General features: G+C 63.1%; 1 protein-coding gene across 1 annotated transcript; it reads right to left on the reverse strand.

Moving 5' to 3' along the window:
* Nucleotides 1-1,112: 1,112 nt before the first annotated feature.
* Nucleotides 1,113-10,035, reverse strand: STAC2 (SH3 and cysteine rich domain 2). Its single transcript, XM_077806498.1, has 10 exons — nucleotides 9,729-10,035; nucleotides 8,508-8,605; nucleotides 7,969-8,053; nucleotides 7,321-7,433; nucleotides 6,939-7,008; nucleotides 6,755-6,819; nucleotides 6,100-6,197; nucleotides 5,625-5,676; nucleotides 2,857-2,994; nucleotides 1,113-1,217 (listed from the first exon to the last, which is right to left on the reverse strand). The coding sequence occupies exons 1-10, from the start codon at nucleotides 10,033-10,035 to the stop codon at nucleotides 1,113-1,115; spliced, it is 1,131 nt and encodes a 376-aa protein (XP_077662624.1).
* Between the last annotated feature and the right edge of the window lie 12,706 nt (nucleotides 10,036-22,741).

The following is a 22,741-nucleotide window of genomic DNA, read 5'->3' on the forward strand; positions in this document are numbered from 1 at the left end:
CAGCGGGCAAGCCCAGAGAGCTGGCCTGGAGCAGGCCAGGGAAATGGCTGATGGTGTTCACAGCCCGCCAAGGGAAGGGATGGCAAAGCCCATGGGGTGAGGGAGGAGGAGCTGGCAGTGACCCTGCATGGGCAGGGAACGCCCTGGAGAGAGGGATGGGTCCCCAAGGATAACAGGGGCCCGGGAAAGCCTCGCGCTCTGAGTCTCCTGTGGATCTGGCCAAAGATTCCTGAGGTCGGGTAAATGAGTCCACGGAGGAGCCACCGGTGGCGAAGAAACCTCCAGGGAGGAAGAGCCGAGTCATGAGAAAGCCCCCCGCCTCCCCCTCGGTCACACCAAAGACGCAGGCCTGCCCCCTTGCTTTGACACGGAAGATCCCGGCCCTGAGTGGTTAACGGACAAATTCGCGTGGTTTCCAAGAGGTCTCGCGATTAAACTAACACACGGATACACGCACAGACAGACAGACGGACGCGACACACAGTCCACATGCCCCTCGGAGCCAGGAGCCGTTGGGTTTCCACACATTATACGCATGCGGGACGGCGTGGGCAGCAGTGTCCTTCTACTGGGAGCCGGGGGGGGCACTATGAGCGATTGAGGCCCCCTCCCTGCGGCATCCTGGCCAGCTGGATCTGGAGACATCTTCCTGCAGCCGGCTCATGGCTCAGTCCAGGGAGTGCTGCCCACCAGGCAAAAGACAGAGGCGGGGATGGGGAGAAAGGTTAGATGCAGCCGGGGGAATCTCCTGCCATTTGCTGCGCTGCGGGGCTATTGACACGTGTGCTGCTGGGGAATCCGTCACCCCTGCTACAAAAACAAAGCCGGAGGGGGTAGGATCAGGCAGGCTCAGCCTAGACAGGAGGGTGGGAATTAATCCCCCACCCCGCTTCTGCCCTCTGCTGGCCAGCAAGATGGCATTGGTGCCAACCTGGGAGTAGTCAGCCTCAGAAGAAACCCCTCTGAGTCCAGTGTGGAAACAATATTAGCCAAGGTCTCCTAGCACAGGGAAGCGGTGAAGGGCAGGCTAGTGAGTGTTGGGCTGGGGTGGGCTACAGAGGCCCTGTCCCCGCTGCCAGGAGAAAGAGGGTCAGACGGCTCAGTTGCTCCCTTCAGATCTCCGTCAGGGTGTCGGCGGGCACCAGGCCTCGTTTCTTGCCGCTGGTCACCTTGAGGAAGCCCTCAGTCTCCTTGCTCTTCCCCACACCAACGCAGATCTGAGAGAGAGAGAGTCGGGCATGATGCCAGCAGGACCCAGGCATCCGGCACAAGCCAGCTGAGAACAGGACACGCTCGACACATGCCAGAGCAATGAGGCTATAGCCTGGTGTGGGGGGAAGGGCGCTAGATCACGGCCCATGCACACTACTGGTCACTAGCATGCAGCCTCCTCCCCCCGGCCCACCTGTGCCTGATCCAGAGATCGGGAGCCAGCAGCAAGGGCTGGACCTTAGATCAAGCGGCAAAGGCTAATTGCTGTTCTGAGCGCCGCAGGGCGGGCGTTCACTTCCCCAGGGGCAGGTGTTACAATCAGATGCCAGGGAGGGAACTGGAGTAACCAGGGCTTAGCTAGAGAACGAGGGGCCCAATTCTGCTCTTGGGGTAAATGGAGGAAGGCATCGCAATAACGTGAACCAGCTAGAAGAAACGCTTTGAACTCTGAGCTGTCTTTTGAACACTCCCCGCCGCCCCCCACCACTCTCTCTGTCCCTCGCCCACCCCGGCCTGGCAAGATTGACTCATTCAGTTGCAGCAAGAGTGCGAGCCGGGGGCTGACGCCAGTGAGGAGCTCTTTGTGCCCCCAAAGACCTGGTCCCCGCTGCCAAGTAACAGCTTCCGACCCGGGGCTCAAGGCCTAGGCCTGGCTCGCTCTCAAAGCCCAGCAAACATCCTGCCTTGGGCTATCGCCCACCCCTGGGCTGCGGGGGCTGGTCAGAGACAGAAACTTCCCCAGTACCAGGCTCTTGTGTTCCAGGGGGAGAGCTCAGGATCCTTACCCGGGTCCCGGCCGTCGGGCCCGGAAGAGCCCTGGGTGCTTGGAGTTCAGCCCCGCTGCTGCCCCCCACCACAGCGGATCAGCTGGGAAGCTGCCACTGAGCGGGAGGGCAGCCCAGGGGTTGCTCCGAAGGGTTTGTCCCCCTGGCGTCTCTCGGCCAAGTCTCCAGCCCAAAGTATCTGACCCCGGCGTGCATCCGAGCAGGTGCCTCGGCCAGAGATGCGCTGATCTCCAGGGCCCAGGCCCGCTGGCTGTTGTCTCTGGGCAGCAGGACGGTGGGTGGCCGGGACTGGGGGGCAGCAGGAGGCGGAGCATGGGGACAGCCGACACCCTCCTTTGGGGAGGCTTAGGGATCTGCCATGGCTTGGGGTTGGCTCCAATAGCCCCCCGGAGAAGAGGAGGAGGACCGCCCGCGCGGCCCCGGGAGCTGGAGGGGCCGGGGCACACAGAGCGTCCCAGTCCCAGTTCCACAGCAACCTCCCACAGCGCCCCGGGGGGTGGGGGTGGGAAGCTAGACTAGACCCACTGGCCACGGGGACATCTCAACACGTCGCTGGCCTCCCCACTGGGGTCACCCGCAGCCCCGCAGCGCACGCCCGATGCTTCCCACCAGCACAGATCCCCACCACTCTGCCCCCCAGCACAGACCCCCCAATGCCCCCAGCACAGACCCCCACCAGCACAGACACCCCCATCCCACTCTGTCCCCCATCACAGACCCTCCCACCTCCTTCCACCCCCAGCACAGACCCCCCCCCCGGCTTCCTTATTCTGCAACCCAGCCCAGCCCCGCTCTGCCAGCACAGACTGCCCCGCCGAGACCTCCCCTGTTCTGCCCCCTAACACTGACCCCCCCATACCTGGCTCTCCTTGAGGCTCATCTGTCCCTGCTCCTTGTTCCCGTAGAAGGGCCGACAGCACTTCCAGACGCTCTCGCCCGGGCGCACTCTCTGCACGAAGTTGGCCGGGAAGAAGCCCACCCGGTCGCCAATCTTGCCCTGTAAGGGCAAGTTGGGGCCGTGAGGTCGACGGCCCACCGGACCGCACCTGGCCCCTGCTGCCCCGCCACATGGAGACCCCTGCGCTGGGCCCAGGGCCGACGCACCGCAGAGCCCCAGGACGATGGCAGCTTGTGGCTGGGCTGGGCTGGGAGAAGGAGGCTCCGGGCTCCAGAACCAGGGGGGGCGGCTGGGGTGGTGCCTCTAAGGGGCAGGGCTCCAGCCCAGCCCGGTGCCCCCAGCTGGCACTGCCTTGAGGGCAAGGGCTTGAGATCCAATTCCCAGCCAGGCCGTGAACCCAGCCCCCACGCTCAGCAACTCCATGGCCCATTATCCGCCCCCCATCGCCTGGTCACGCTGGCGGGTCCCTCTTGGCATCCCCTGCCAAGGGGGACATGTGGCCAGTTTAACCAGGGGAGGAGGAGCTGGGAGGGGGGCAACTGCGGAGGGCAGGCCCCAGAGAAGGAGCTTCCCAGGTGTGTGTGGGGGGGGGACGGGGGGGCAGGTGTGGTTATTAGACTGCAGCTCCATCGCCTGGGAGAGTTCAGCTGTGTGTCACACGCACACCACAACACTAGCGCTGCCTACCACACACCCCCACACACACACACACCCACACCCCCACACACCCACACCCCCACACACACCCACACACACACACCCCCACACGCACACACCCAACGCACACACACCTACACCACACAGCACTGCCCAACACACACAGAGCCCAACACACACACACCCCCCAATGCACACACCCACACCACACAGCACTGCCCAACACACACACACACAGAGCCTAACGCACACACCCACACCACACAGCACAGCCCAACACACACACACACAGAGCCCAACGCACACACCCACACCACACAGCACTGCCCAACACACACAGCGACACACACAGTGCTGCCTACCACACACACACACAGCACTGCCCAACACACACAGAGCCCAACGCACACACACACACCAATGCACACACCCACACCACACAGCACAGCCCAACACACACACACACAGAGCCCAACGCACACACCACACAGCACAGCCCAACACACACAGCGACACACACAGTGCTGCCTACCACACACACACACACAGCACTGCCCAACACACCCACACACCCACACCCACACCACACAGCACTGCCCAACACACTCACCGACACACACAGCGCTGCTCAACACACACACACACATCCCCAACGCGCACACACACACACACACACAGCCCAACACCCCCCCACAGCATTGCCCATCACACACCCACAGGGAGCTGCCTGACACCTGCCCCCCCCCCCCCCCCCAGTAACACGTTAACACGGCCCGTGGGCTGTAGGGACGGAAGGGCAGGAAACCAGGGCACCCAGCTGAGGCCCGCGGGGCTCCCTGGGGAGGGGGGGACGGACAGCTGAGGCCCGCGGGGGTCCCTGGGGGGGGGGACAGCTGAGGCCCGCGGGGGTCCCTGGGGAGGGGGGGACGGACAGCTGAGGCCCGCGGGGCTCCCTGGGGGGGGGGGGGACGGACAGCTGAGGCCCGCGGGGGTCCCTGGGGGGGGGGGGACGGACAGCTGAGGCCCGCGGGGGTCCCTGGGGAGGGGGGGGACGGACAGCTGAGGCCCGCGGGGCTCCCTGGGGGGGGGGGGACGGACAGCTGAGGCCCGCGGGGGTCCCTGGGGAGGGGGGGACGGACAGCTGAGGCCCGCGGGGGTCCCTGGGGGGGGGGGACGGACAGGGCAGGGTTTGCCCCCGACCCCACCCTGCTGGCAGGCGGCCAGGGCCAGCCGCGCGGCATGGCACCCACGCTCTCCGAGCTGCCGCGTCAGCTGGGGGGGTCCGTCCCCATGGCAACCGGGAGAGGGAGCCCGATGTGCGTCCGCCCGGCCGGGGGCTGCGGGGTGTGCGAGCGCCGGGGCGTGTGTGGAGCCTGCCCACCTGCTCCGAGGGCAGAGGGTGGCGTCCGGACGTGGCACAGCACGGGGGACTCGCCAGTCAGGACCCAGCCCTGCCACGGCGACGCGGGGGGGCACCCCACCCAGGACGGGGGGGTCGCCAGTGAAGCCCAGGGGGGCAGGGACCCCAGGGGGCGACACCAGGGTGAAGGGCGTGTAGACCCCGGTTCCCAGTCACCATGTGCTGAGTTAACCCTTCCTCCTGCCCCAGCCCGGCTTGATCTGCCCCTCCACCCTCCCCATCATGCCCACCTCCCACCACTCGATCTGCCCCCCCATCTGCCCTGTGCCAGGGGGGCTGCATGTGAGGCTGTTGCAGCCCCCCCCCTTCCAGCCACCGCCCCTGGCACTGGGCGGCTGCTGCAGCATCTCGCTGGCTGGCTTCCGCGATAGGTTTATGGCGCCATTTATTTCCTTCCCAGCGGCCCCTCACTGCCCGCAGGAAATGCAGTAGCCCTGCCCCCCAGCCCGGGGGAGTGGGGCAGGGCAGGCAGTTGCTTGGGGGGGGGGCTGATGTGGGCTTGGGGGGCCCCCCTCTTTGGAATCTCTGGCCTCTTTCTCCAAGACCCCAGAACCCCTGAGCCCTCCCTGCCCAGCCCCCCACTGTCCCCCAGCCCTGTGCACCCTCCCCGACTCCCACCCCCTCCTTACAGCCCCCAGGCGCTCTCACTGACCTTCCACCAGTCTTCATTGGAGTCATCGACCAGCATGATCCTGTCTCCGGGTCTGGGGGGGACAGAGATACGGGGACAGGGTGGTGTTAACCTGGAGGGGGCGGGATATGCCAGCCCCGTACAGCCTCCCATCCTCCGCATCACTGTCCACCACAGGGCAGCCGGCGAGGAGAGGGCTGCCCCCCATTCTCTGCCCCGTGCCCGGGGGTGCCCTACCAGCACCACCCCCAGGGCCACACTAAGCCGAGACCCTGGCACATCTGCCTGGCGCAACCCCCCACTCCCCACTCCCCAGCTAGCCCATTCAGAGTCAGTGAGGGGCCAACACCTGCCCACAGCTCCCTCCTGGGGCTGCCCCACGGGGACTCAGGGCAGCCCCCCTCCCCCTGGCTCCAACATGCCAGCTTTGCAGGAACCACTGCTAGCGTGCTCTGCCCCCATGCTCATGGCTGCCCCCTAGGGGACGGGCACTTACTGCAAGGGCAGGTCATTGTGCTCCTGGGGCAGGAACTTGTAGAGAGCCACGTAGGAGTACATGGGGGAGACGTCCTTCCGTGAGGAGACCCCGGCAGCCTGCAGCGACAGAGAGCGAGGGCCCCAAGCCCAGAGTCACTGCCGGCCAGGGACGGGCCCGAGCTGGACTCATGTTCCCCACAACCCGCGCCCCATCACCCACAGCCCACGCCCCATTGCCCATGGCCTGCGCCCCACGGCTCATGCCCCCCATGCCCCATCCCCATCCCCTACACACATGCACTCCAGCCCCATTGCCTACGGCATGCACCCCATCCCCACCCACACACCTGGTGCAGGGAGCTGGTTGAGCCGTCCCTTGGGGTACAAGGGCTCCTCAAGAAGCCAGGGGATCCCCACCCCAGGGGCAAGTGGAAGGAGTCAGGGCTGCAAGGAACAGGAGCAGAGCCGATGCAGAGTTGGGGGAAGGAGCCAGCCATGGCCCTGGGGTGGGCCTGGGGGGCAGCTCCATGCAGCTGGCAGGATTTAAGGGAGGGGTCTCTGGCGACATGGGAGCCAGCTCAGGGCAGTGGGAGGATGGGGGATGGGCTGGCAGGGACACAGGAGCCAGCAGGTGCCTGGGGAGCAACTGTGGGGGGACCTGGGGGACAGCTCACCTGCTGCTCAGGGCTCTTCTCCTCTGAGCTGGGACCTTCACCCTCGGGGCAGGCCGTGAACACTGAGAGAGAGGGAGAGAATCAGCCCCACGTCCACGTCGCCCCGGGGCCAGGGCCCTGTGGGGGAGCGGGCGTGGGCTCTATTAAACGGGCAGCACCACCCTTGCCCCGTCCCCCTCCCCACGCTTACCGCTGTCACCGTGGCTCTCCTCCGTGCTGCCGTCTGCGTCCTCCCCGGCCTCCTCTTTCTCGTTCTAGGCAAGACAGAGACACCTGGGGCTGGATGGGCTGTTCCAGCACTGCCCCCGCTCCTCCCCAGCACCAGCTGCACCCCTCCCGCAGCAATCTCCCTACCCCCACCCCCGAGTGCCGTCCCCTCCCTCCTCTAGGGGGTCCAGCCGAATGCATGTAGCCCTCGCCCTCCCCAGAGTCTCCTGGCCGTGGCGTGCGGCTGGGGCTTGCGACCCGGGCCCAAGATGGGGGCTGGGATGATCAGCCAGTGCAGGGTCCCGTGACACGCCTGGGCTGGGCTCGGCTCAGTGCCCCCGTCCTGCCCTGGCACATACCAGGCTCCTGGTGGGTGACTCCGAGGTGCTGCTGAAGCTGGAGCGGTTCAGGTGGGCCAGCGAGGTGCCATAACGCAGCGTCTCGTAGATGGGATCCACCTTCCCGCTGGGGCCTGTGGAGACGGGGGGAATGGGACGGGGAAGGGTCAGGGATCCTGAGCCAGCTTGTAACCCAACCATGTGCTGGGAGACCCTGCACGAGGGGGAGGAGCTTGCTACACAAGGGGGAGGAGCTTTCCACAGATGGTCCCAGGATCCGCTTAACCCTCTCTCCTTGCAAGGGCTGCAGCTAGGGTGCAATGTCCCGATTTTATAGGGCCAGTTCCAATATCTGGGGCTCTGTCTTATATCAGTGCCTATTACCCCTCTATCCCCATCTTGATTTTTTACGCTTGCTCTCTTGTCACTCTATCTGTAATCCCCCTCCCTTCCCCCCGAAGGGATCAGTACCCCAAGAACATCCCTGGGGTCCCCCCTATTGCTCCAGCACCACCCCCAGAGACCCCTCCCCAGGACCGGTCACGCCCCCCCTGCTGCAGCTGGCATTTGGTGGATCCGGATAAAAGGACTCTGAGGATTCGTATGGCTGAGACCCCCCCCTCTCCCCCACACACACTATCCAGTGGGACAGAGGCAGGGGGGTCTCACCTGCAGGGGGTGACTCCTTGGAGCTGCCCTGCTGATGCTCCTGCACCAGGAGAGGGGAGCTGAAGTTGCGTCGGAAGGAGGTGGCCTGGCAGGAGAGGAAGGAAAGAGGGAGAGAAATGGGGGTGGGGGACAAGCCCCTCGGTCCGCCTGTGGCCCCATAGCCAGCGGGTCACCCACCCACCCCACTGCTGTGGTAGCCCAGACTCAGAGGCACCTCCAGAGCAGCCTCACTTACCCCCGCCCCCCAAGGGGCCCTACAGATACCACCAGGCACACGGGGGTGACTGCAGGACTAGGAGTCAGGACTCGAGCTCCCAGAGCGCAAACCCTGGCCCAGCTGAGCCACGGCAGCACCCCGCACTTGGCAAGCGCTGCTGCCAGCAGGGGGCGGTAGCGTTCCAGGTCTGCGGAAGGGCACGCGTGTGCGTGATGCTCCGGACAGCAGTGGTCTGCACCCGCCTACCCTCCCGCCAGGGAGTGGGGCACAGCAGAGGAGGGTGATGCCCCCCCCGCCCCGGGACAGCTCGGAGGGCGCTTACCGTCTTGCCGGGACAGTGCTGGTGCGAGACCTCCTCCGAGCACCACAGGTGCACGCTAACCTTGCACGTTTTACACCGCAGACCTTGTTTCGAATTGCCTGCAAGACACCGAGCACGCAGAGGGGGCGGTGAGAGAGGCCGGGGGTGGGCGTGGGGCAGGGGAAGCATTTAGAAAACTCCCCGCGGGGTCTTGCTGTGGGAGGGGCACGAGGGCGACCAGGATTCGGAGCAGAGACGGACCTTGCCGGGAAGGAAAGGGCAGGATCGCAGTCTGTTAGGCTTTCCTGTGTGCCTTGTGGGGAGGGGGTTGTCAGAAAGAGCCCCACCCAGAGGGCACCCTCTCTGCAAGGTCAAGGAGGGAGAGGAATGAAGCTCAGAGTTGGAATGGCAGGGGCGCTTCAGGGCAGGATTAAGGGGCATCAGCAGAGCTGGGTGGGGATGGGGGAGCCCAGGCTGGGAAAGCAGGGGGCTGGGCTGAGATTGAGGGGCGGAGCTGGGGTGGGGATGGGGGAGCCCAGGCTGGGAAAGCAGGGGGCTGAGCTGAGATCGAGGGGCGGAGGCCGAGCTGGATGGGGGAGCCCAGGCTGGGAAAGCTGGGGGGCTGTGGGCTGGGATTGAGGGGCGGAGCTGGGTGGGGATGGGGGAGCCCAGGCTGAGAAAGCAGGGGGCTGTGGGCTGGGATTGAGGGGCAGAGCTGGGTGGGGATGGGGGAGCCCAGGCTGAGAAAGCAGGGGGCTGAGCTGAGATTGAGGGGCGGAGCTGGGTGGAGATGGGGGAGCCCAGGCTGAGAAAGCAGGGGGCTGAGCTGAGATTGAGGGGCGGAGCTGGGTGGAGATGGGGGAGCCCAGGCTGAGAAAGCAGGGGGCTGAGCTGAGATTGAGGGGCGGAGCTGGGTGGAGATGGGGGAGCCCAGGCTGAGAAAGCAGGGGGCTGAGCTGAGATTGAGGGGCGGAGCTGGGTGGGGATGGGGGAGCCCAGGCTGAGAAAGCAGGGGGCTGAGCTGAGATTGAGGGGCGGAGGCCGAGCTGGATGGGGGAGCCCAGGCTGGGAAAGCAGGGGGGCTGTGGGCTGGGATTGAGGGGCTGAGCTGGGTGGAGATGGGGGAGCCCAGGCTGAGAAAGCAGGGGGGCTGGGACCGCAGGGCATCGGCGGAGGGGGAACCCGGGGGTCGGAGTAGCAGCACGTCCCTTCCCCTGGGAGCGAGGGGCCCGCGGCACCCACCTACGATGAGCTGGTGGCATATCTCGCACGGGCTGTGCTTCTTGAAGACGTGCTCCTGGAAGCTGTGTGTTCGCAGGGGCTTGAGGGGCACCAGGGTCTGGTGGCAGGCGATGGGTGACTGCTCGGCCCGGGGCAGGACGGCCTCGGTGGGCATTGGCGGGGGGGACGGGGGCGGCAAGGGCGTCGGGGGGCTGAGCAGCACCTCGCAGGGGAGTTTGAGCTCGCTGTTGGATCGCAGGAAGAAGTTCTCCACGCTCTTGCTGCGCAGGATGGTCTTGAGGGACAGCGAGCGCTTAAGCCTCTGCATCTGCCGGGGGGGAGCAGAGCAGAGACCCGAGGAGCGTCACGGGGGTTGGGGGGGGAGCCAGCACCAGGCACGGGGGCTCTGACTGCTGGCCCCCTACCCCACCCTGCACACAGAAGTGGGTCCAATCTGGAGTGATCCTGAGTGCCCCCCCCGCCCCATTTTCTTCCCCTCGCCATCCAGCGTGGCACCATTCCCCATGGGTCCATCTCAGGTGCCAGGCTCCCTTCCGCAGAGCCTTGGGGAAGTGTGTATGGGGGGAGGGGACCCCTCAGATTATACCTCCCCCATGAGCCCAGCTCCCTCTCTCTGCGACCTCCTCCCGGGGCTGCATCCTGCCAGGATCCCCCAGGAACAGGCCCCAGGGGCATCAGTGCCCAGCTGGGAAATCCAGCCTTCAAGCGTTCATGGTGGGGGGGTGGTGGTGAATGGCCTGGAGCAATTTGTGGGGGAAGGCGGGGGGGATGGAAATGAGCCATGGAGCCTCCCACCAGCACCACAGCCAGTGCCAGCTGCCCCCCTTGTTGCCTGGGGACCAAATGGGCCATGGAGGCCAAGCTCCCTTCTCATCCTGGGGGGGTCCTTGCACTGAGGCACATAGGCGGGTGCCGGGGGGGGGGGGGTGTGAGATGTGCCAGCCCCAGGCACCAGGCCATGGAGCCCGCCAGGGCTACACAGAGTGTCCCCCCCCCGCCCCCCCGACCTCTTTGAGCTATTGATCCAGTAACCCCGGGGCGGGGAGACCCACCACCAGCCATGGCTCTGAATCCTGCTCTCCGGCCCGGAATCCCCCCCGCCAGCCTCCGCCGGCAAAAGCCGTAATCTGGGTTTGAAGACGGTTTTATTTAATCTGTTAATCCCCCTCCCCGCAAAGCCAGCGTGAGGGCAGGGGGCTGGGGGGCAAAATAAACCCCACGTGGTGACGTTGGGGAGGCGCCAGCCCTCCCTCCGCTGCAAAGGCCTCTCCCTTCCCCCCTCCACAGAGGAATGGGTTAGCAGGTCCCTTGCACCCCCTGTTTGCACCCCTCAGTCGCTTGCACCCCCTGCTTGCACCCCACACCCCATCCCTGTCCTCCTCAGCCCCCTGCTTGCGAGGTACAGCCTGATCTATGTCAGAAATTAGGAGCTGCAGGGACTCCCCCGCCGCCCCCCAGCATGTGCCCACGGGCCAGCCGGGATCTTAGCACTTGCAGCACCCCAGGGACTCAGCCCCACGCATTTTCCACCCCGGATTGGGCTGGGGCTGGGGCTCTCACCTCTCTGGGAGCTGAGGCAGGTGCCAGGATCCAGCTCTGAACCTTTAGGAGACCAGCTGTACCTGCCAGGGACAAGGCAATCCCACCGACAGCCCCACCCCCACCCATGGCTCCACCCCCACATCCCATAGCCACACCCCCATCGCTTCCACTGGCTCCTCCCTTTTTCATCTCAACCAAGGGTTAAAACCCTTTGGGACAAGGCTGGGCCCATAGCTCCACCTCCACCCCTTAGCCATGCCCACTTCCCATGGCCCCGCCTCCACCCCTTAGCCACACCCACATTCACGGCCCCTCCTTTTTCCATATGCCTTTCTCCAGCCCCACTATGACAGCCTCCCTCCCCCCCACATCCCTTGGGGTGCAGGATCTCCCCAGCCCAGTGACTGCCCTTCCCTGCTTCCCACAGGCCCCGAGTCTCCTGTCTCCCCCCCGGCGCAGGGAGAGGGAACATATGGTAAGTTCAGCACTGCTGCACGTGGGTCCCCAACTCCCCCAGCCACCCGGCTGGGGTAATAAACCAGGAGAGACACCAAGCACAAGGCGATTAGCCATGGCCAGGACCTGACACACACACAGAGCCCGGGGCGGCCGGCAGCCGGCCGAGGCCCCAGCTCCGGAGCTAATTGCCAGGAATCCAGCTGTTCTAGTTCTGGCTGAGGCCTCGCTCCCCGAGGCCCTGTCTGAGCGGGGATCGAGGGACCCGGCGTGGAGATCACCCGCTCGCCCGCAGCGTCACGGGATCTGGGGTGCAAGCAGCCAGCGAGGGGGGAGGCGCAGGCCTGGGAGTCAGGACGCCTGGGGTCCAACCTCAGCTGTGCTGGTGCCCAAGGAGCTGCCAGCGTGAAGAGCGAACCTGTGTCTGTTCAGTGCTTTGAACCCCCTGCCGCACCCCAAGGCAGGCGCCACGTGGGGCATCACGTCGCTGTCGGCACAGATCCGGGCCTTGCTGCTGGCTGTGCCGGGGGAGACCTTTCCATGAGCCGAGCCCTGCGCCATTTGAGCTAAGGGGGAATCCCCATGAGCTGCTGCCAGTACAGGGCTGGTGACACACAGCTGAGCAGGGCTGATCCTGTCGGGTGGGGGGCTTATTGGGGGGACAGACACAACTGCCACAGGATAACAAGCCAGACACAGCCACAGCGGCTGACGCGAGGGTAGCATGAAATAATCACTTGCTGGGGCTGAGGTTTCAGACCAGCTCCGAATGAGCCTGGCACCCAGATCCATCCCTCCACCGGCTCGGAGCGGTATCTCGCCCTTCATTTATTCAAGGTCTGGCGCAGTCCCCGGCATGGGCTTGGCAGCCCTGCTGCAACGGCCCCCGTGGATGCCAGAGCCCACGTCTGCCTCGGCTGTACCCGCTCCCACCTCTGTCCCACCCAGGGACCCCAGGGCTGCTGCAGAGGAGGGGCGGGAGCTCCAAGGTTTGGGCCGGGGGTCCCAGCGCCCGTCATGGGCAGGCCCAGGGCTGTTCTCTGCCCGCCATGGCCAGCATGGGACTGCAGAGCAGGGTGCTCTGCTCGGTGGGGGAATCGCACTGGGAACAAGGGGGAGGCTGGTGATCACCACTGCAAAGGAGCTGCGGGGCCAGGTTTTGGGACAGGAAAGCGCGAGGATCGCAGGTTGCCCAGGGGGACGGGGAACCACCAGGCTAACTTGGCATAGCCCACGACTTCTGGCCTATTCCAGAGTCCCCCGCCCGGCTCACCCAATCTCAGCTATGCCGGGAGCATCCGAGGGAGGGTCCCCTCTCACCTCCCACGACCACCAGAGCCACCTAAGGGACTGTCACACCTGGTCAAAGCAAGACAAAGGGCAGCAGGACTCCTGGGTTCACTTCCCAGCTCCATGGCTTCCCCCCCTCAGTGCCTCAGTTTCCCCATCCATGAGATGAGAGTGAGGAGCCTTGCAAAGCACCCTCGAGACCTGACGAGAGTTACAGCCAATGTGCCCCATACCTCATACCCCCACCCTGGCACAGCCCTCTGGGGGGCAGTGCGGGGAGGCCCAGAACCCAGCACGCAGATGGGAACAATTGACTGAGTTTGCAGGGCCATGCACTCAGCTTGATGGAGTTTCTCCGTCTGCCACACAATAGTTCTTGACGGCTGCATCTGGTCAATTCCAAAACGGCAGGCAATGCTTTAGGCTCCTGTGGCCAGACCCCTTTTGGTTTGGGGGGGAGGGGGGGCAGAAGAAAACCAAAAGGGGGACCGTGGGGGACACATGGAGCTCCTGCCGCCTGATGAGCAAAGCCACAAGCACCTCTGCGGTTTCTGTAGCTCAAAGAACTGGTTGATGATGCTGTTAAAGGCTAATAACCCACCTCAGCTCTGCTTATCCTCCCAAGAGTCTAGCAAGAGTTGACACGCAGAATGATTTACCCCTCCCCCAAATCATAATGGGGGACATGGGGGGAGGGATTGGGGGCATGCACAAAGGGCCCCTGCCATGGGGGGGGGAAAGATTGGGGGATCCTGGTATGGAAGAGGGGGGCAGAAAGAGCCCCTGGCATGGGTGGGAAGGGGGAAATGGAAGGCGTGGAGGGTACATAGAGACCCCCAGCCTAGGCCTGAGCCCCCTCTGCCATCACAGCGATACAGAGACCTGGAAGCCATGCCCCCGCCCCGGTCACCCAGCACTCCCAGACCCCCTCACAGCTCCCTCAGCCCTGGGGTGCACCCTGGCGGGGCTCACACGCTGAGAGATTACAGGATGCTGGGGGGAGGGGGGAGGACAGGGGCACCCCTCCCCCCAGGGCAATGTGCTTTGGAGTCAGATCAGGAGCTCAGCAAGGGCACAAGGTAAGGGGCAGCTCTTGGCTTACACGGGGTGGGGGGAATGTCTCTCTTTCCATTGCAGTGACCCCCCCACTCTCCCCATCCCCCTCCCTCTCTGCTAGCTGGAGCTCTGTGCTCCATGCTATCCGCCCCCCTCCCCCTCGGGCAAAGCAGGGTGGGCAGGCAGCCTGTGTGCCAGCTGACTCAGAGGGCACTGCCAGCCCCCGGGAGGCGGGTGGGCAGGCCCGAAGGTCTGCTCCGTCACTGTCTGCAGACAGACCCGGTCCCAACTCGGGGGGGGGGCGTTGGCAGCAGCGGGCAGGGTGCCCAGGAGGATGCTCTCAGGCAGAATAATGGCATGTCGCTTGGCTGGCATCCCAGTCCCTCCTCGGGGAACGAAAGGTGATTAACCAAGCACGGGGACTCGTCAAGAGATCTTAATTAGACTGGAGCGGGGGTAGATGCCAGCCTGGGAAGGGGAGGGGTGAAATTCTCCTTCCCCCCCCAACACTGGGCTCAACCCCCATCCCCCTGCTAGCAGAGCCTTGGGCTCCCCCCAGAGCTCAGTGACTCCCCCCTCAATCCCAACCTGCCATTCCCCCCCCACCAGCTCTGCCGCTCAGATCCCAGCCTGCAGCTCGGGCCCCACAGACAGGACACACACAGCCCCAAACTGGAACGTAGCACGGGCGGGGGGTGGGGGGTGATTTGACTAAAATGGGACCTGGATCCATCCAAGGAGATGGTGAGGCCATGTTCCCCCACACACACTTTATCCTCTCTAGACTCAGGGACCCCTCGTGCACCCCCCCCTTCCTGCTCCCCTTAGGGGCCTGCCCGTTTGATGGGACCATGGACTGGATCCTCAGCTGGTGTGAACAGACCCTGCTGGAGTCCGGCTCATTCCCACGCCCCCAGCAGCCGGTCACGGACACCCAAGCAGGATTCCACCCCCTGCTCACGGCCCCTACTCCACGCCCCCCTCCCTCCATCAGAGGGCATCCATCCCAGCCCGGATCCCCACACACAGCCCAGATCTTCAATCCCCCTACCCATCCGGCCACCCTGTGCCCCCTCTTAGAGCACCCCCAGAAGCTCCAGGGCTGCGTCTCTAAGGAGCCGGCGCTGCATCAAGGCAAGGCTGAAGCAGCTTCACTTCCCATCCGCCTCGCTCACACCCCGCTTCGAGAAATCTCACGTTATTAAGATTAGGGTTAGCTTGTCTCTTGCTCTGTCTCTGAACCGACCTACGCGGCGGCGTACAAATCCTCTTTTCCCTTTCACACTTCCACAATCCCCCGTTCTGTGCTTCTAGCACAACCATCCTCCTTAACCCTCCAATTTCAGCAGACCTTGTATTCCTGATTCCACATCAGGTGGATCAGCCTCAGAAGCTTTGGCTGGATGCAGTGTCAACGCACGGTTAGTGTGGCCACGAAAGGGATTTTTGTCATTACGTTTCTTACAGCAACAATAACATATTCCTAAGCTAAACAAAAGCAATGCAAATGCCAACACCCCCAACGCTGGGATTGTTTCAGAGCCTTCCTTACGTAACACAGCACATCAAAATGAGTGCAGACGGTGGGCACTCTACAGGAGCATGGGAAGCTGCTTTTCAATTTGATATATATATTTTGAAGCTCATGAATTTGATTTCGCAATTCGGAGATTTTCTGAACCTCTGGCAGGAGGGAGAGTAGGCTTTGGAATCGGTCGGGTATTAAGATAGTCCAATTAAAGGGGACTTGAAACCTAAGGGCCAACTCTAGGATCCTGTCTGCAAGCCAATAAATAATATAATTTCTCGCAGCAGTGGTAAGGTTAAAATGTGTATCTTGCAAGGTGGTGGCCTTAACGTTTACACAGCTATCATTTGCTTGGAAGAGCAGGTGTCCCATCAGGGTGGTTCCTTGCCCCATACCTTCCCAACAGACGTTGTCATAAACAGTGACAACTTCCCCTAGCTTCAGCTTTCATACACAATTTCCACCTAGATGGAAGGGGAACAGCAGCTCACCAGTCAGGATCTGCCCCCCCTTTCCAAAGCCCCCCCCACCCCCCAACAACCCTTCCCCTGCAGGTTGGGATTCGGGGGCCATCAGCAGAGCTTGCTGGGGCAGGGCTGGGATATCGGGGGCTGCAAGTCGGGGTTGAGGGGCACCAGCAGAGCTGCAGGGGGACAGGGTAGAGAGAGCTGGTGTATGTGGGGTGGGGGGGTTAGCCAATCACTCCCCTACATGATGCTCAGGTAACTGGCCAATTTAACTCCTTCACGAGCACTAAATTGATCCTCCGTCCCCATCCCCCCCCACAGCTGGTTAAAACCCTAATCCCCAGAGTCTTTCTTTAATCGCCTAACATCTGCGTGGGCATGTGGGCGTCTACAGCTGGCTGGTTGTGAGGCTGGGACTCTCTGTGGGTCCCCCCAGCTTCTCCCTGGAGCTATGCCTTGGGCCGGTGAAATCTCCCTGCGTCCGTTCCAATCCCAGCTGCCCCACCCTCAGCGCTGGGGTGTTGGTGCCGGGTCACCCCCAGAGCTGGGCTGTGCTTTGGGGGTTGGGTTTAAGTCTCAGGCAATCCCTAGGGCTGCAGGTGCTGGTTTGTTACGGGGGGGGGGGGGGCGCAGTGTGGCAGGGCGGTTTGCGATTGTAGCGGGTGCTGGGGAGGGCTGGGCGCAGTTCCCTGCTTTGTTTATTGTAGGGTTGCTCCTGAGTGCTGGGCTGCTTCGTGTCGGGCTGCTCTCATGGGTGCCATGCTGGGAAGGTGGGTGTCTCAGTAGGACGGTAAATGACAGCGAGGACGCAGACCCCCCCCACCCCACCCCAGAGATGATTCCTCCCTCGCCCCTTTAATTGGGTGCTCACAAAAAGAGCTGGCCAAGCCAGAATCAAAGCTGCCATCCGAGGATGCAAGAGACGTTCACGAGGCCGTGGCGAGAGGGCCGGGAGCCATCCACAGCTCTCGCTGTTATCCCTCAGCCGCTCCCCTGAGCCTGCCCGCGCCGCGGCTGCTATAAAGCCCGATATTCTTTGACACCCGGCCCTACCCTGAGGTCTATTTTTAACCTGCCCTAGATGCCGCTGCACAGAGCGGCTGAAACGGCAGCAGGTGCCACAGCTCAGAGACAGGATGAGTCCAGAGCTCCCTCAAACGCCTTCCCAAAACCTCTCCCCCCCCCCCCGGGAAATGTAACTGCCCCCCACACCTGGCAGGCGCCCCTTGCAGGGGCTGCCCCTAGCCCTTGGTGTACAAAGCGTCCCTGCGGGAGCTGGAGGGAGGAGCAGAGACGCAAACCTGCCACTAGAGGGGGCCAATGAGCCCTGGCCCATCAGTACACCGGGATGGGGTCGATGCTCCCCCAAGGGGCTGGTGGGGGTGCGAGGGGGGAACGCCCCACCTCTGAGAGACCTGGCGTCACCCAACCCATCCCATGGTTCTTTCAGGGAGCCGGGTGCCAGCGGGACTCGAACCAGCATCCCCTGGAGCTGGAAGAGGAACCCATGGTCTGGGAGGAAGTAGGAGTTCTCTGTAGTTTCTGGGGCAGCCAGCAGAGGGGGTGAGGGAGCTGCCCCAAGCCAGCCAGCGATGCACAATGTCGAGATATTAACCGGATTCTTGGCTAGCTGGGGTTGGGGAGGAGACAGGGGAATAGCCGTTAACCCTGAAAATCCTTAACAGCAGCCTTCAGTGGCCAATTGTCTCCAGGCGGCTTGGCTCATTTCTGGGGCATTGGATGCGCTGTGGGGAGCAAGACCCAACCCCGGGCGGCCGCTCTGCCCTGGCCCAGATGAGGCCGGGATCAGACCCCCTACCATGGATCCAAACTTTGGGACGTTCTAGATCCAAACTCCACTGCTGGGCGCCCAGCCCCAGAATGGACCAATACCCCCGGATCCAAACGTCGAGAGACATTCAAAACCCGGCTCCTGCTCCCAGCTTTGCGGATTGGTCCCCTCTCGATCACTGAGACTGACGTGACTTGCTGCATCGTGGCAGCCTGTCATTCCCCCAACCCCCTCCCGCGACCACAGAGCCCCAGTTCCTCCAGAGAAGCGTGAACCAGGGCAGCCCTCCTTGCATGCTACCTCTGCTCGGGGGGGGGGTGGATGCCCCTCTGTGACTCCCCATGTGCCAGGGCACCTGATTTTGCATCGTGACATTTACCACCTGGATCAGAGAGGGCTAATCAGTCCCTCCTGGGGCAGATTCGCCCACTGCAGGGCAGGGGTAGCTGGCAGCGGTAGGGAGGGAGAGGGCAGCACCGGATGCCGGAAGGATCAGGCCCCTGAGTTTTAAAGGGGGAGAAAGAGGGAGTGTAGAGCCTCCAGCCACTGAGCTTTGCTGCCTAGTTTGATCTGGGTCAGAACCAGCACCAGGAACTTTTCCTTTCCCAGAGAAAGCCCCAGGGCATCCTGGGGCCGAGACACCAGCCGGCCCCAAGAGGCTGATCCTGGCCCTGCCCCTCCCTAGTGTCAGTGGCCTCCTCCTCCCCGCCCCATCCTGCCAGGATCCCAGGACCCTAATGCCACTGCACCGCCCCATCCCATGACAGGGCTCTGGCAATATCACCTTCCCTCTAGCCCCACCATTGGGTGCTCGCTCCCTCTCCCATTTCCCCCTCCCCCGGGCACAGAGCCTGCCCCCCACCCTGCAGAGAACTGCTCCACGGGCTGCTGGGGGAATTTGCAGGCATTACCCTCCAGGGATCCTGGAATGCGCTGCGGCCCACGCGGGGGGGATTGGCCCCGGGACCCTCAGGCCACAGACCCACCACGCCAAGGGGGCTGTAACTACGAGGGGAGATGGTCACACGCATCGAGCTGCCAACCCCGCTCCCAGGAGGGGGGAACGTGGGCAGGGATTTTGCCAAGGGGCCCCGTCATTCTGCAGCGCATGGGGCCAGTCAGAGCCGCCCGGCTGGCAGAGGGCACCAGGTTGGGGCTCAGCGTGAGCCTGCCCGGCTAAGAGCTCCTGAGTTCGGAGGGCACAAGCGAAGGTTCTGCTTGAAATCCCCCATCGTCACTGGGCCTTCCTGATTTCAGGGCCCAATTCCCCACTGCCCTGAGTCTGACACCCCACCTGGACCCGGGGGCCTGCAGTGGGATGAGCTACAGAAATCTCCCCCGCCCACCCCGCAGGGGTCAGCAGGTTCAAGCCTGGGGCAAGCTGGTTATTCGGACTCCTTGCCACACCCTGCTTTCATCTGCCCCTTCTGCAGCAGCTGCGGAAGTCCCCCCACCCCCATGCTGGGATCTCCACCCCCCCTGTCTGGGTCCCTGGGGAGATAAAGATTTTTAAAGGGAGAGACAATCAGGGCAGAGATCCCAGGACTGATCAGCTATTGTGTGAGCTGATTAGCAGCCTGGAGGAGTCAGGGGGCTCCAGGCCTGGAGAGGGGGCGGCTGGGCCCTAGGGCTGCAGCAGACCTGGGAGAGACCCAAGAGGAAGATCCTGGGGACAAGGGCCGGGAATTTCAGGGCCCATTGAACCCAGTTCATCAGAGTCCCGTGGAGGTACTCGGCCCTTTGCGGGAGCGGGAGCCCAGCAGCCCCCAAGGAACGTGCCAGGGGTCTCTGCTGGGGCCAGCTGCCGGGACGGGTTCCCACCAATTTGGGGTCTCTAAGCAACACTATCAGGCCCCCGCCCACAGACCCATCCCCTGACTGGCCTCCAGATCCCTGGATCCTCTTCCCAGTTGCCCTCCTTTGGTGAAACTCTGCTCCCAGTAACATTGGGGTCCAATGTGTGGGGGGGAGGGGGTTACTCTGGATTTACACTGGGGACCCACTTCCTGCCAGCCCCCCATCCCAATGGATCCCTTGGCCTTCCTCCCCTCCCCCATCTCCTTGGGGGAAAGGACCAGGCAGAATCAATGGGACTGTGGGGTCGGCTTCCTGGAGTTCCCACCACCGCACGGAGCCAGGCTCCCCCAGATCCGGCCTTAGCATCGTGTGTCCCTCACCCCATTCCCTGCCCTATGCACAATGTAGCATGGGACATCAGCGCTGCAGCCCCTCACCTGGCACGCCACCCCAAAACCGATCCCCCAGAGCAGCTCCCCCATGCTGTTCACCATTTTATGCCAGGCTGAAGTTGGGGGGGTGGGAATTTATTCAGCACTGATCCAGCATTTATTTGGGGGTCCCCTGCTGGGCAGTGGGGCAACCTCACCCCCACCCCCAGAGCATTGTGGCAATAACTAGATGTGCTGGGATTCTTCACCCAAGCCCCCTTCCCTGCCCCCCACCCCCATGGTTTTGGGGAGTGCCAGGCGCTGTGTGGCTCCGGGCCCCATGCTCCCTGTTCCCAGGAGGGAGTCTGAAAGGCTTTAGCTAGGGAATTAGCGCTGATTGGAGGCACGAGGGGGCTGAGACGGATCCCAGCCCCCTCCAGCACAATGCCAGCCTACCCTGGCACAAACACTGAGGGGGCAGAGGGTGGGGTCTCCTGCCCAACCAGTGGGATGGCAAGGAGGGGACAGGTTTCAGAGTAGCAGCCGTGTTAGTCTGTATTCGCAAAAAGAAAAGGAGGACTTGTGGCACCTTAGAGACTAACCAATTTATTTGAGCATAAGCTTTCGTGAGCTGTAGGGGATAATAATTGGAGGGGGGAACCAGCTGCTCCCCCCACACACACCCAGAGCAAGGAACGGCAGGAGGGTCCCTGCTGATGGGCAGGTGGGGGAGGCAGAGCTGGGTACTCAGGAGAGGAGCAGCTGGATGCCTGGAGAGGGCAGAACGAAAGCACCTCTCCCAGTTCATTTCATCCTCCCCCGGCTTGTGCCCCATGCCGCGGGAATGGTCAGCCCTCAGGGGTCTGTCCCTGCCCTGGGCCAGGAGAAATCCCCCCACCTGCCCTCCAAGGCCTAGGGATAGGGATGGGGAGTGTGGTGGCCTCGGGTCAGATACCACGGTGACGGACGTGGTAAAACTGCTTAGGCCAGCGGGTTCTCAGCCTCGGCCCTTCCCAGGTATTTAAATGGGGCTGTCCCTGGCTCGAGGGGATGTGGGGGGCAGGCGGAGCAGATGGAAACACAGGCCAAGGCAGGGAGGGCAGGAACAGCGCCCTGGTGTGGGAATCGCCCCTCCAGAGCCCTCTGCAGATGCCAGCAGGTGGATTCACAGAAAGCCCCCGAAGAGCCACCTTCTCCCTCTGTTCATTACACACCAGAGACACTTTACTGCACCCAGCCCCCAGACGCCCCAGTTCAGCCCCTGCTGGGATGAGGAACATGCCCAGAGCCAGCTGCAGCTGCCGCCTGCCCCCAGACAGGGGCATGCGTGGTGCGGGGAACACTCCGGCTGCCCCAGCGCCCACCCAGCCCCGGAGTGGAGAGACAGTCCCTGCCCCAACATGCTCCCACATACGCTTGCCAGGATCATTCCATCAAGTCTGGCTTCCAAACACGGTTCCTCTGGGGAGTTTTAACACGCCGCTAGGGAGACCCCCAGACTAGTGCTCCAGAATCCACCTGCCCCATGCAAACAACGTGCCCATCTCTGTGGCATCTAATCTCTTCACAAACTCTTATTTTGCTGTGTTGAGAGATGAAAATTATGCTCTAGAGTCTGTCTCTCCCCTGCCACAAAATCCACTGCCTCTGGCTTGCATGCCCAGCCCCCCTCCCAAATCCCCTGCCTCTAGGCTGTGTGCCCAGCCTCCCTTACAAGTCACAAACCCACGCGATCCATTTTACTCTGACCGGATTCCAGAGCCGAGCGTAACCTGCAGCGCGGAGCAGCTCCACGGATCGCGCGACACGCCAAAGCCGCTGACAGCCCCCTTTGCAAAAGGGAAACGAGGCCGGATTCTGTTCGCATTTACACGGCTGTAAAACCAGCGTCACTCCACTGGCATCAGCGAAGCTATTCCTGATTTATACCAGTGCGAGAGCAAAATAAACAAATCCCACCCCAAACTTTTCCCCATTAGGATCCTCTGCTCGGGCCAGGGCGGCATTGGGGCTCCCCTAGCCAAGGGCCATTGTAAAATCTGCACCCCCCTTTTCCCCTGCAGCTCAGATGTAAGCCCGAGGGGTCAACTGACCATTACTTCACTCCGGTGTTACGCCCGGGGAACTCCACTGAACTCCAGGGAGTTATGTCGAGTAAATCTGGGGTAGTAGAAAGGGGGTCAGCTTGGGAATCCGGAGGCCCGGTTTGTGCTCCGGGTCTTGCCCTGCGGCTGTATTTGCTTGAATTGATTTGATTTGAAGCTGCCTGAACCCCAATCCCCCCCACACACACATTTCAATCCCCCAGTGAATTCATCGTCATCTTTCCCCCCCCTCCAAAGGCTTCTGCTCCCAAGGGAAGGAAGGGGCTCCCCCCGCTCTGCTCCGGCTGCTGCGCGTGCAGAGATGATGCCAACAAAGCCTGCAATTAAACTGGTGGGAGAACAAGTGACATTGCTCCAGATACACACCCAGCTCCACGGCCTCTCCCCAGCCCTCCCCACGCAAACCCGCACCAACCCTTTGGAACCCCCCCCCCCAGCCCCAAATGTGTGACGCGAGACCCCCCCCGCCCCTCCCATGCACCCACCCGCCCACGTAGGATCCAGGGGGAAGCAGAGAACCACAAACATCAGAGCTGGTTTCTTTTTAAATCCCATCAGCCTTTTAAATCGCTGAGGTCAGGAGGGAAGCCAGGCTCCAGCCCGGATGCA

Source organism: Eretmochelys imbricata, chromosome 27 (assembly GCF_965152235.1).
Source record: "Eretmochelys imbricata isolate rEreImb1 chromosome 27, rEreImb1.hap1, whole genome shotgun sequence".
In the NCBI taxonomy this organism is placed as follows: Eukaryota; Metazoa; Chordata; order Testudines; family Cheloniidae; genus Eretmochelys; species Eretmochelys imbricata.

What these genes read in the sequence shown, in the direction of transcription:
- STAC2 (XM_077806498.1), bottom strand. Translation starts at nt 10,035, where the DNA reads ATGCAGAGGCTTAAGCGCTCGCTGTCCCTCAAGACCATCCTGCGCAGC. An exon ending in ATGCCACCAGCTCATCGTAG is followed by an intron (nt 8,606 to 9,728) that starts GTGGGTGCCGCG and finishes GGTGTCTTGCAG; the next exon opens with GCAATTCGAAACAAGGTCTG. An exon ending in CACAATGACCTGCCCTTGCA is followed by an intron (nt 5,677 to 6,099) that starts GTAAGTGCCCGT and finishes TGTCCCCCCCAG; the next exon opens with ACCCGGAGACAGGATCATGC.